Genomic DNA, 12817 nt, shown 5'->3' on the forward strand with positions numbered 1-12817 from the left:
TGTACTTTTAATTGATTTTTCTTGTCTGATTGCAGTGTTTAATACTTCCAGCACATTGTTGAATACTAGTGGGATAGTGGACCATATTCCTGTTGTCAGTGGAAATGTGTCTGCTATTTTCACAATAAATAAGATGCTTTGTTTTAGGTTTCTACAGTATACATATATATTACACTAGGGAAATAGCAACTAATTCTTATTTTCTTAAGTGTTTCTGAAAAATCAGGAATGATTATAGATTGAGTTTTAATTTTTAGATCAGTAGTATTAATCTTACGATTTTATGTCCTAATTTGGTTTATTTGCAATTAATGGGGAACTTTTAAATTAACACAAGTATAATGTAGAATGTTAAATCCGCTTGACCTTTTAAGATAAGTCATAATTTTGTGTTACGGTAGTTTACCTCCTACAGTGGTATGAATTCATTCTCCTGAGTGTTGCAGATGGGTGCAGATTGTTGTGTATATGTGTATGTTGGTTCCATCACGCTTTGGGTTGCAAAGCACTGATAGTAGAAAAAGTATGGGTTTTAGAGTTGGCCTGGTTTCCGATTCCATTTCTTATACTTATTCTTCTGTGACCCCAGGCGTATTTCTCTACATTTCTTAGCCTTGGGTTTCTCTATATATGAAAAGGTAGTAGTGGGCAGGTAGTGACTTGAGATAATACAAAACTCATTGGCAAGACGGATCCAAGATTTGTGGGGTTTGAATCTTGTATAATTTTAGGGACGTTCTTTAGAAAAAGAATTCAAAGTTAAAAATAGACACAGGGCCTTGGTAGGCAAGTTAAATCGAAAACCTCTGAAACTTAAGTTTCATTAGCTTTTTCTTAACCCTGCCTCTGTTTACAGAAGTATTTTGAGAGTTAATGCAGATAAAACATTTAAAACTTTTTCCCAGAATGCATGGTTTCCAGGTAGGAGATTTTAAGAGTTTATTTTATTACTGTGATTTTTTAGAAGTCTGTTTTGAGCATAAAAAGCAGACTCGTGTTGAGTAGATCTAGTGTGGTTGGCCTAGGAATCTGTACTCCTTGAATAGCATTGGGCTCACATTTTGAGGAAGATTTTTTAAGAATATGTTTACTTTGCATTTTGCCTACTCAAATGAAGTAAACAAAATAGCTATTTCCTTGCAGTTCCATCTTTTTAGTTGTGTTTCTCCATGGCATTTTCATTATCCATTTATGATTCACTTAATGTAAGTAGCTGTTACAGGAAAAGGTTGTATCTCAGTTTAAAAGTACCTGCTCAGTATCCAAGACCAGAATTTAAAGTAGACGGCAGCTATTAGGGTTGTGGGAATTAGCTGCTTGTTCCCCTCTCTTCCTTTAAAGACTTCCGTGTTTCAGGTTTAAAAAAAATTACACAGTAAGTACAGCGAGTTCCCATATACTGTTCCCCTGAGTGTTTCCTATTAATAACATCTTGATTTAGTGTGGTACATTTGCTACAACTGATGAACCAGTTTTATACACTATCATTAACTAAATTCTGTAGTTTACATTAGGGATCACTCTGTGTTGTATGGGTTTAGACAAATGCATAATGTTTTGTATCTACCATAATAGTATCATACAGAATAGTTCCACTGTCCTAAACCCCCCCTCTGCTGTACTTAATCATCACTCTCTCCCTCTTCCTGAGCTACGGGCAACCACTGGTCTTTTTACTGTTTCCATAGTTTTGACTTTTCTAGAATGTCATATAGTTGGATCAAACAGTAGGTGGCCTTTTCACATTGACTACTTTCTAGTAATAGGAGTTTAATTTTCCTCTGTGATAAGTCTATATTTAGCTCTGTAAGAAACTGCCCAACTATTATCCAAAGTGGTTGTGTTACGTTTTGTATTCTGATGAACAGTCAATGAGAGTTCCTGTGCTTCACATCTTCTTAAGATGATATTTCTTCCCAACTTCATCTATAGATTCAACACAGTTCCAGTCAAAATCCCAGCAAGTTTATTTTGTGGATCTTGGCCAAGAGATTCTGAAGTTTGTTTGGAGAAAAAAATGACCCAGAATAGCTAACAATACTGAAGAACAACAAAGGTGCAGGACTGATAGATACCACCTGACATTAAGACTTAGTATAAATCTCCAGTTTTCAAGACAGTGTCGTACTGGTGAAAAAATAGACAAATAGGTCAATGGCATAGAATAAGGAACCCAGAAGTAGACCAATACAAATATACTCAACTAGTGTTTGACGGAGGAACAAAAACAACTCAATGGACAAAGCGTTGTCTTTTCAACAAGTGGTGTTGGAACAACTGGATATCCACATGCAAAAAAAAAAAAAATCTAGACACAGTCTTTTCACAAAAATTAACTCAAAATATATCATAAACTTAATGTAAATGTAAAACACAAAATTATAAAATTTCTAAAAGATAACATATAATAAAAATCTAGGTGACCTTGGGCGTGATGATCACTTTTTAGATACAATTCCAATAGCATGATCCATGAAAGAAAAACTTGACAAATAGAAAAGCCTGAAAGATACTGTTAAGAGAATGAAAAGACAAGCCATGGACTGGGAGAAAATACATGTAAAACTCATGTCTGATAAAGGACTTGTTAAAAAAAATTTTTTTAATTAAAAAAAAAAGAATACATCTTTATTGGAGTATAATTGCTTTACAGTGGTGTGTTAGTTTCTGCTTTATAACAAAGTGAATCAGTTATACATACACATATATCCCCATATCTCCTCTCTCTTGCATCTTCCCCCCACCCTCTCTATCCCACCTCTCTAGGTGGTAGGACTTGTATTCTTTTTTTTTTTTTATTTTTTTTTGAGCAAAGGACTGGGAAGGTCTTTTTTTTCAAAAAAAAATAAATTATTTACTTATTTTTGGCTGTGTTGGTTCTTTGTTGCTGTGTGCGGGCTTTCTCTAGTTGCGGTGAGCAGGGGCTACTCTTCGTTGCGGTGGGTGGGCTTCTCATTGTCGTGGCTTCTCTTATTGTGGAGCACGGGCTCTAGGCGTGCAGGCTTCAGTAGTTGTGGCACGTGGGCTCAGTAGTTGTGACTTGCGGTCTCTAGAACTCAGGCTCAGTAGTTGTGGCGCATGGGCTTAGTTGCTCTGCGGCCTGTGGGACCTTCCCGGGCCAGGGTCGAACCCGTGTCTCTTGCATTGGCAGGCAGATTCTTAACCACTGCGCCACCAGGGAAGCCCAGGACTTGTATTCTTAAAACTCAATAAGAACACAACCCAATTTAAAAATCGACAAAAGATCTAACGGAGACTTCGTTAAAGAAGATATACAGATGGCAGATAAGCACATGAAAAGGTGCTCAACATCATATGTCATTAGAGAATTGAAAGTAAAATGAGATACCACTACCCACCTATTACAGTGGCTTGAGTCCAAAACACTGAGAACATTTACATTGACTTATTAACTTTGCTCAGAGAATGGCCTCTTGTATCAGTTTCTTTTGTTAATGGTAGTAGTGTTAAGTCTCACAAATATTTTCTATTGCCTAATTTTTTGATAAGAAAAAGGATGTAGTAAAGACACTTGCTTTTTGTTTTAAGTTTACCTATTTTATTACCCGGTTATCATATTTACTCCTGAGATGATTAGAATGACTGTGTGGTTTCTCTTGCCTTGTGTTATTTAATCTCAGAGATCAAGATTTTTATTTTATTTTTCTCCCCCTCACAAAATTAGGAGACTTCCTGTGATCAAAGTGAAGGTTCTTGTTCTTCCGAAGAAGAAGAATGGAAAAGTGATAGAAGAAGTGAAAGTGACAGTGAAAGTTCAAGGTACCTGTTTTTACTCGTTTTAATCTTCTAAGCATTTTGGTCATGACGTTGAATGGAATCATACTTGAATGGCATTCAAGGTGTAAGAGCTTCCAACTGTGGAACAACTAACATTGAGTTTTTAATACATTTAAAAGGAGAAGAAAGCTGGATTAACAGCTATTTCTATAGAAAATATTTTGGGTATTTATTTTGACTATGAAACATTTGAGCCAACAGTGTAAATATGTGTACTCAAAACATCAATTTAGTCTTGGGCTACCTTTATAAAGAGGAGTATACAACGTCTGTTTGGTAAAATCACCGTTAAATTTATTACTAGTTATTGCATACGTTGCTGAAAGTTCAATTAACTATCAAGAAGAAAAAAAAAAGGGACTTTTATTCAAGCCAAACTGAGGATTATAACCGGGAAGCAGATTCTCAGGAAGCTCTGAGAACTGTTCCACCTGTTAGAAGCTGAAGGCACGGTCATGTACATTTTCAAGACAAATGATGGTACATCAGGATGACATACTGCTACTTTATATAAAGTTCACCAAGGATACATAGTCCAGGTAAACTTTTACAAAGTGAGCACCAAGCACTGTGACCCCCTGCAGAGCTGGGAAAGAATGTTATTCTTTTAAGAAGTTAAATCGCTAACCTCAGAAGAAAAGAAAAATTTGATCTTTACTGTTGAGCAGGCACTCCCATCTTTGAGCAGCTCTGGTTAATGTGTAATGCCGATGCCTGCTGCACATTAGGGAGGGTGGAGGCCCAAATGGACACAGAGAGAGAATTTTATGTTTAATTTTTCTTGTCCTGCCTTAAAACATAAACTTTATTTTATCATACGTATTACCTTTTGTTTAGTTTTGGTATCCAAATTTCATGGGACTAAGATGTTAACATCTGTTCCTTGTCTTGGTAAATGTCAACTTTGTCCTGGCAGATGCTTCAGCCAGAAACCTGGATATCATTCTCTCTTCATGACATTTCCATCACCCAGTCTAGAAAATTCTCCCTTCTAAATATGACTCAGATTATTTTAATTTCCATTGATACTGTGCTTTATAGAACACCATACTATACTCCTGGCTTCCTTTCTTGTCTTCTTTTATTCCATTATGCTTAGGAGCTGGAGTGATTTCTAGAGCACTTGTCTACCCTTATTTTTGTTTGTTATCTTAATTTTAATTGCGGTGAAATATACAGAACATAAAATTCACCATCTTAACTGTTTTTAATTGTACAGTTCAGTAGTGTTAAGTACATTCACAGTGTTGTGCACCCAATCTCCAGAACTTATTTCGTCTTGCAAAACCGAGACTGTGTACCTACTAAACAGCAGTTCGCCACTCCACCCCACCCACCCCTGGCGACCACCACTGTCCTTCCTGTCTCTATATTCACTATCTTTTAATTTTTTATTTATTTATTTTTTGTGCGGTACGCGGGCCTCTCACTGTTGTGGCCTCTCCCGCTGCGGAGCACAGGCTCCGGACGCGCAGGCTCAGCGGCCATGGCTCACGGGCCCATACGCTCCACAGCATGTGGGATCCTCCCGGACCGGGGCACGAACCCGCGTCCCCTGCATCGGCAGGCGGACTCTCAGCCACTGCGCCACCAGGGAAGCCCTGTTCACTATCTTTTAATTCAGCTTTTCTTGAATTTTATTGTAAAAAGCAGATGGTCTTAAGATTTTTAAAGCAGTTCTTTTTATAACATAAAATATAATACAAAAATAATATTTGTAATAAATAGCTTTTGGAACTGTGTGTTTTATCAAGCCTGAGAGGTATGTGGTTGGACAGTGATGGCCCAGTAGAGGATTTTTATCCTTTTCTGTGTTTGCTAAAGCTGGGAGTGGGCCAGGGGCTAGTTTTCTAGTTTCCTGTTTGACTCTGCTTTTGCTCCAGGGTAGGTAAGGACTAGGCCCTCTCTGGGATCTTTTCTCATATCAGGGAGAGTCCCCCTGTTGGCAAGAAGCTTTGTCCACTTAGAGCTTTCTGTTCTGTTCTTTCCTTGTGGCTCTCAGTGTAGTCACTGACGGTTTCATTCCACTTACAAATTCTAGTCCCATTTTGGAGCCTCCTGCGGTTTAGGGGGTGTGCTGCTCTTCTGCACAGTCTCTCCTGCTTTCGTAGCTACACTTCACTTTGGGAAAGGGTATTATTAGTTGGCTCTAGATGTTGCCTTCTATGAGGTCTCATCCAAATTATACTTACAAAAAATTTCTCAGGCTTGTATCCTTTCCTAATTTCCAGTGTCAGTGAAGATTTTTCTCCTTCTCATGGTCTTTGGTCATTTCAGTATGCACTGATAGGGAGGGCAGTCGAATCTTCCCAGGATCTTTTCTTTCCTCCTTGTTGTCTTTCCTCTCCTAAGGTTGTAGGATGAATTTACTCTTAGGGCTTAGATTCTGGTTCTGTACGGCTGAAACTGTTTTCCTCCCTAGTGGCTCTTCATCTAGATATTCTGATTGGACGGCTGATGCAGGCATCAATCTGCAGCCTCCTTTACGAACGTCATCCCGTCGACGAATTACTCGGTTTCGTAGTAGTTCAGAGGACGAAATGTCTGCTGAGAATTTATCTCCTCCAAAAAGGAGACGAAAGAGAAAGAAAGAAAATAAGCCTAAAAAAGAGGTAAGAAAAGTATATCTTTAAAAATACCATCTATCTACACTTTTATAGTTTATGTCCATATTTAGAAATTAGAAATCTTTGGGAATTTGGAGGCTTTATTATTATTATTTTTTTGATGGATATACATCATCAGGAGTCAAACGTACAATGCAAACAAACTTAATTTTGGAAAATTTCCTTTGTTATTAAAACTTCTCTAATCTGCTCTGAGTTGGACTTGGCACTTATACCTTTCTGAATCTGTAACTTAGAGGGAAAGCTCTAGTTTGCTCGGATCCCCACCATAACTCTTATTTTGTCCTCCAGTTCCAACACCAAAAATATACTTCAAGGCATTTTAAGATCCTTTCTTCTTGTTTTGTCTGCTGTTGTCCTGTTTCCCATTTTCATTTGACATGTTCTCTCTTCATTCTTTTCTCCTAATTGTAATATTGCTATACCTTGTTCCATGTACAGTGCTACATGTGCTCCTGTCGTATAGGTAGCTGCTGTTATTTAAAGATGCTATGTCTTTGTATTAGGTATCTATTGCTGTGTAACAGATCATCTTGGAACTTAGCTTAAAAACAAGAAACATGTATTATTTCATGTTTTGATGAATCAGGAATTTGGGAACTGATTAGCTGGTTTTTGGCTCATGAGGTTGCAGTCATCATGTTAGCTTGGGTCACGGTTGTCTAAAGGTTTGACTGGGGGTGGATCTTTGAAGTTTATTAATGGGACAGTTGGCTGCTGGCCTCAGTTCCTCACCATATGGGCCTCTCCATAGGGCTGCTTGAGTGTCTTCTTGACATGGTAGCTGATTGTCCCCAGAGCAAGTGATCCAAAAATTAAGCAAGGGCTAAGCCTTTTATGACCTAGTCTTAGGAGTCGCACATTGTTACTTCTGCTTTTTTCTATTGGTTAGAAGTAGTTGGAGCCCACATCGAGTGGAGGATACTTAGGCTCCACCTCTTAAAGAGGAAAGGAGGAGTATCAAATAATTTGTGGTTATATTTTAAAATTACCAGTCTTTTTTTTTTTATGGTTTTTCCATTATGGTTTATCACAGAATATTGAATATAGTTCCCTGTGCTATACAGTAGGACCTTGTTGTTTATCCATCCTAAATATAATAGTTTGCATTTGCTAACCCCAAACTATGTGCTAATTCCATCCCTGTACCATCCCCCTCCCCCTTGGCAACCACGAGTTGTTCTCTGTGTCTGTGAGTCTGTTTCTAGTTCATAAAAGTTCATTTGTGTCATATTTTAGATTCCACATGTGATATCATATGTAAAGTTACCAGTCTTAGAACCTCAAATCAAGAGGAGACTCCCTGAGATGATTAGTCCGTGTTGAAATTCACTGTGGAGTCTTGGCAAAGCAGCCTTAGTGTGTTGAAGAGGATCCAGCTGGAAGTTAGACCCGCTTCATAGGATGTAAAGTGCTATGCAGAATCTGTTAGAAATTCAGGAGACACTAGGAAAGTGCTAGGTAGATCTACGATGCTTGCACAGCTGATAATGTTCCTATGTATGTTAAAGAACCAAATATGTATGCTGTTTAAAAAGTAATCATTAGGTGACATGCTAATAAAACAGCCATTCTGAATGGTGAAGTCTTTTGTTTTTCAATTAAACAGTGCGTGCCGCCCCTTTCTATTCTATTAAACTTTGTTCTCTTCCCCTTGGCAGAATCTGCGGAGGATGACTCAGGCAGAGCTTGCAAACATGGAACGTTTATATGAATTTCATCCTCCGGTTTGGATAACTGACACCACACTTCGGAAGTCTCCTTTTGTTCCTCAGATGGGTGATGAGGTGAGAGTAATAAAGTTTAAAAATGTGAATATGGAACTTAATATTACTCTTAGGTTTTTATATTTAAATGTATACTTCCCTTTTGTAGGTAATATATTTTCGACAGGGTCATGAAGCTTATATTGAGGCTGTCAGAAGAAATAACATTTATGAACTGAACCCTAACAAGGAGCCGTGGAGAAAAATGGATCTTAGGGTAAGACGATGGTATTATTAAATCATTAAACATTTAGCACATACATGTATAGTTGAATTATTTATAAATCCATTAAAAATAACCTACTGGAGGCATACTTCATTACTACCTTTCTGTTAATTTCCAACTTAAAAACATTTCTGCTATTATCTGCTAAGCATTAAGGTCTGGTCAGAAGACGTGCTTGTCACTGGGCACTCTGTACATTAGTGGAAGGCAGCTTGGCTATATATATCGTTAATCTTAAAACGATTGTACCCAGGACAGATTTTCAAGAGAAGTGTAAGTTTTCAAAGAAACCAATACAAATTGGAGAAAAAGGTTCGACGTCACATGTAATAAAATACAGAAAAAACTTTAGCTTCTCTGTACTTAACCAATTTTATGTATATACATATTTTTAACACTTGAAAGAAAATACCATGTTTTAACAAGTAGCAAAGGTTTAGGTTTGTTAATAGTTGTTCATCTTGGTGATAAGGGTGCATGAAACAGGTGCAGGCTCCCTATAGGGTATCTTGGCAGTTGGAATTGAAACTGAAAATACTTAGACCTTTTAAATCAGCAGTTCTACTTTTGGTAATTTAGAAAACAACCAGAAGTGCATACAAATTTAAATTCTGTATCACTGTTTATAAAAACAAAAAATTAGGAAAAATTCCAAGTATCCCACAGTACTGAACGAACCAAACCATGATATATTCACACATTTGGCTACTATGTAGAACCCACCATGTAACCGAGCCTTTTTAAATGTTTGTAGAATGAATGTTACGTATTCACAGTGTGTTACTAAGAGGAAAAATGGGATGTGAAATTCTGGTTTTGGTTATGATAAAAATTTAAAGACATGTGGTCAACCAAAATAAATACATTAAAATCTTAGTGGTGATTACATGTAGAGTAGTATTACAGGTGATTTTTAATCTTTATACTTCATATTTTTGATACTTTCATTAACTGTTAGAAGATGAGAAAACTCAACGGCTCTACTTCTTTGAATTTGGCTTTAGATACATTCAAATTTATGTCTCTTTCACTTATTACTGTGTACCTGAGGACAGCTGATCCTCATTTTTCTTGTTTTCTGTATTTACAAATTTGCCTTTCTCACTGTTTGCTATTTGTAACACCAAAATCACTACTTAAGGTGCTTTCTAGTCATTTGCAGACATGCACAGTGTGGCAAAAGATTTGAGTTGTCTGCCCAGCATGCTCTCAGCTGAGATTGAACAAGGTGACACTTCCTTCTTTTGAGCTCTCACATTGTACGTGTTCTTTTTGCAGTCTGTTCAGTGCCACATTAAACAGTTTTCAGATTTTTGTGCTTTTTTTTCAGATTTTTGTGTTGGTGACTTGCTGTTTAAGGTGGCCCCCTAGCGTAGTGCTAAAGTGCTGTCTTGTGTTACTATGTACAAGAAGGTGATGATGTACATTATGGAGAAAATCTGTGTGTTAGATAAGCTTCTTTTAGGCATGAGTCATAGTGCTGTTGGTTGTGAGTTCAGTGTTGATGACTCAACAACGTAGATTAAATGACGTGTCTCGGGCTTCCCTGGTGGCGCAGTCGTTGAGAGTCCGCCTGCTGATGCAGGGGACACGGGTTTGTGGCCCAGTCTGGGAGGATCCCACGTGCTGCGGAGCGGCTGGGCCCGTGAGCCATGGCCGCTGAGCCTGCGTGTCCGGAGCCCGTGCTTCTCAACGGGAGAGGCTACAACAGTGAGAGGCCCGCGTACCGCAAAAACAAAAACAAAAAAACAAAAAAAAAAATGATGTGTCTTTACATAGAAATTCACATTACACAAGATACTATCTTAATTAGGTGACTGAAATGTTACGACTGGGGGCTTGTAGCCACCTAGCCTTGTATTCCCTCCAGGAGCAGTGGTTCAGTGTTCACTGGGAACTCACTAATTCATCATTTTGGGTGGCACTATAGAATAGTAAGAATGCTGCAGATAATGAGAACCAACTGTATTTTTAGCACTTTGTTTGGCACATTATAACAATAATATTTTGTGCAGTGAATAAATGGATGAATCATCTCATGTTCTTAGTATTAAGGAAACAGGTATTGGGGGAAGGCTAATTACAGTATAATGAGTAGGAGGCTCTATCATGGTAGGAAGTTTCTCCCATTCCCTGTCTTACCCCTACTGCCTGGAATAGGTCACGGCACATAGATCTTCAACAAATATTTATTGAAATGTATTAGGTAGAAATTTAATGTCAAGTTTTGGAAGAATAATAAGCCAAACACTTACATATTTTGATTTGCATAGTACAAAGTTACATAAATGAAAATGTTTCTCTAGGAAGAGAAGAAAGCCAGAAGGAAATTCTGATTGTGCACAGTGGTTGTGTTTAGATACTGAGCTGATGGGTGATTTGTGTGTTCCTTCTTATACTTTTTTTGTGTTTTTTTCTAAAGTTGGTATATTCCTTACGTTAGAAACAGTGTTAAATACCGGTCTTCAAAAAGATGTGAAGATTTAGCAAAAACGATTGTAATTAATGGTAAATTAAACCCCTCTTCTGGTTTGGAATCCTAAATTGTGAGCTGACTTAATTTGGCAATTATGTGGAGAATTATAATCTTGAGGAATTGCTTTATTTTAACCATTTATTCTTTTAAAAATATCTGTTAAAGGATCAAGAGTTGGTCAAAATAGTTGGAATACGATATGAGGTTGGGCCCCCTACACTTTGTTGCCTCAAACTAGCATTTATAGATCCTGCGACTGGAAAACTTATGGACAAATCTTTCTCTATTAGGTATGTGTTACTTTTTAAAAAATGGAATTATTTAAATTTAGATTTTCCCTCTCGCTTATCAGCATGTCCTTTGCATTCAGCTGCAGGGTAAATAGTAGAGCCCTGTGGACAGCCCGAGATGTAAGTTGAAGTTCTGATAGATGGGACCCACTGGAAGTAAAAATACTGGCACTGCAGCAGCAATTAGGCGGGAGTGTGTTTTATACATTTTTCATGCCACTTAAATGTGTAGAGAGTTCTGGCCTGTAGTGGAAATTGCTTCCGCATTTGTTTTTGAGAAAATGTTAGAATAATTTGCTAAACCTGTGCTGTCCAGTATGGTAGCTGTTAGCGACGTGTGTCTGCCAAGTACTTGAACTGTCGCTAATTTGAATTGAGTGTGATGTAAGTGTACACATTGGATTTTGAAGGCTTGGTATGAAGGCAAAGAATGTAAAATATCTCATTATTTTGTATTGATTATGTGGTGAAACAATATTTAGGATATATTGGGTTAAATAAAATACACTTAAAATTAATTTCACTGGTTTCTTTTTACTTTAATAAGGCTAGTCAAAAATTAAAAATTACGTATGTGACTCCCATGGTATTTCTTTTGGACATTGCTGCTCTAGACTATAACCTGCTGTGCAGGAAATTTAACAGTCTTTTATTTTTGTTTAGATATCATGATATGCCAGATGTTATTGACTTTCTTGTATTGCGTCAATTTTACGATGAAGCAAGACAGAGGAACTGGCAGTCTTGTAAGTCTGTCCTTACTGAATTTTATATATACCCTGAGAAATGAATCTCTCATTTTATTGCTTTGATTTTGGTTGTGGTGCTGCTTATTATGGTGGATGCAAACATGTAAGTTCTGGAAAGAAATATAAGACTGCTAAGTATATTTTGCTTAGGGCTTGGTATGGTATGTGACAGTTTGGAAGGATGATTTCTTACTCCTGGAATATAGGCTAGAGTAGACCTTCTATTTCCTTTCAGACTTGTCCACACTGTATTACTTCCATCTTTAATGTGACACTGGTATAATTAACAAAATTACCTGTAGTGTAAAACAATAAGAAATTTGAAAAATAACACAATAATGTTCTGGTATGCCAGAATATCTTACCTTTGATAAACGTAACAACCCAGACTTAAATAGGTTGACTTGAGGTAACCATTCCTTTAAAACATAAAAAATTTGTGTAAAATTTAGGCTTTATAACCATGCATTGTATGGGTCGACAGAAAAAATAAAATCACCTAAAGGTAGGCACTAACTTTTGAATGTGGCTTTTTGAATGTGGTTTCAATGTGGTTTTCATGGTGACTATTGAAGGCAGGCTGGTAGGCTCACTTGCTTAGACTTGGGTAGGTTATTAATCTCCTCAGGACATAATTGATGACTCTAATTAGGCCAGCAACTGTAATAGTTATTTCACAGGTGTATATGTATTACTTTCCAGTATGTAATGCTGTCTGGGGAGCTCATGTATTGAGTTTGACTTTAGTCACCTAGGAGAATGAAAAGTCATTCTCTTTTTATCAATTTTAGTGAAATACTAAGTTCTACCTAAGCTGTGTCAGCTGGTGTACACATTCATAAATGATGTTCAGACCTCATTAATTTTCCTAATTCCTGCTGCCTT

General features: G+C 37.2%; 1 protein-coding gene across 1 annotated transcript in view; it reads left to right on the top strand.

The window, feature by feature from the left end:
- The window catches only part of BRWD1 (bromodomain and WD repeat domain containing 1), a 118911-nt gene that overhangs the window by 75791 nt on the left and 30303 nt on the right, over positions 1-12817 (top strand). Inside the window, exons 20-25 of the mRNA XM_007470504.1 lie at positions 3686-3780; positions 6221-6410; positions 8087-8212; positions 8301-8408; positions 11059-11183; positions 11847-11929. Coding sequence (XP_007470566.1) covers positions 3686-3780; positions 6221-6410; positions 8087-8212; positions 8301-8408; positions 11059-11183; positions 11847-11929 — 727 coding nt within the window. The remainder of the gene's footprint in view (positions 1-3685; positions 3781-6220; positions 6411-8086; positions 8213-8300; positions 8409-11058; positions 11184-11846; positions 11930-12817) is intronic.

This window comes from Lipotes vexillifer, unplaced genomic scaffold (genome assembly GCF_000442215.2).
Source record: "Lipotes vexillifer unplaced genomic scaffold, Lipotes_vexillifer_v1.1 scaffold402, whole genome shotgun sequence".
NCBI lineage: Eukaryota > Metazoa > Chordata > Mammalia > Artiodactyla > Lipotidae > Lipotes > Lipotes vexillifer.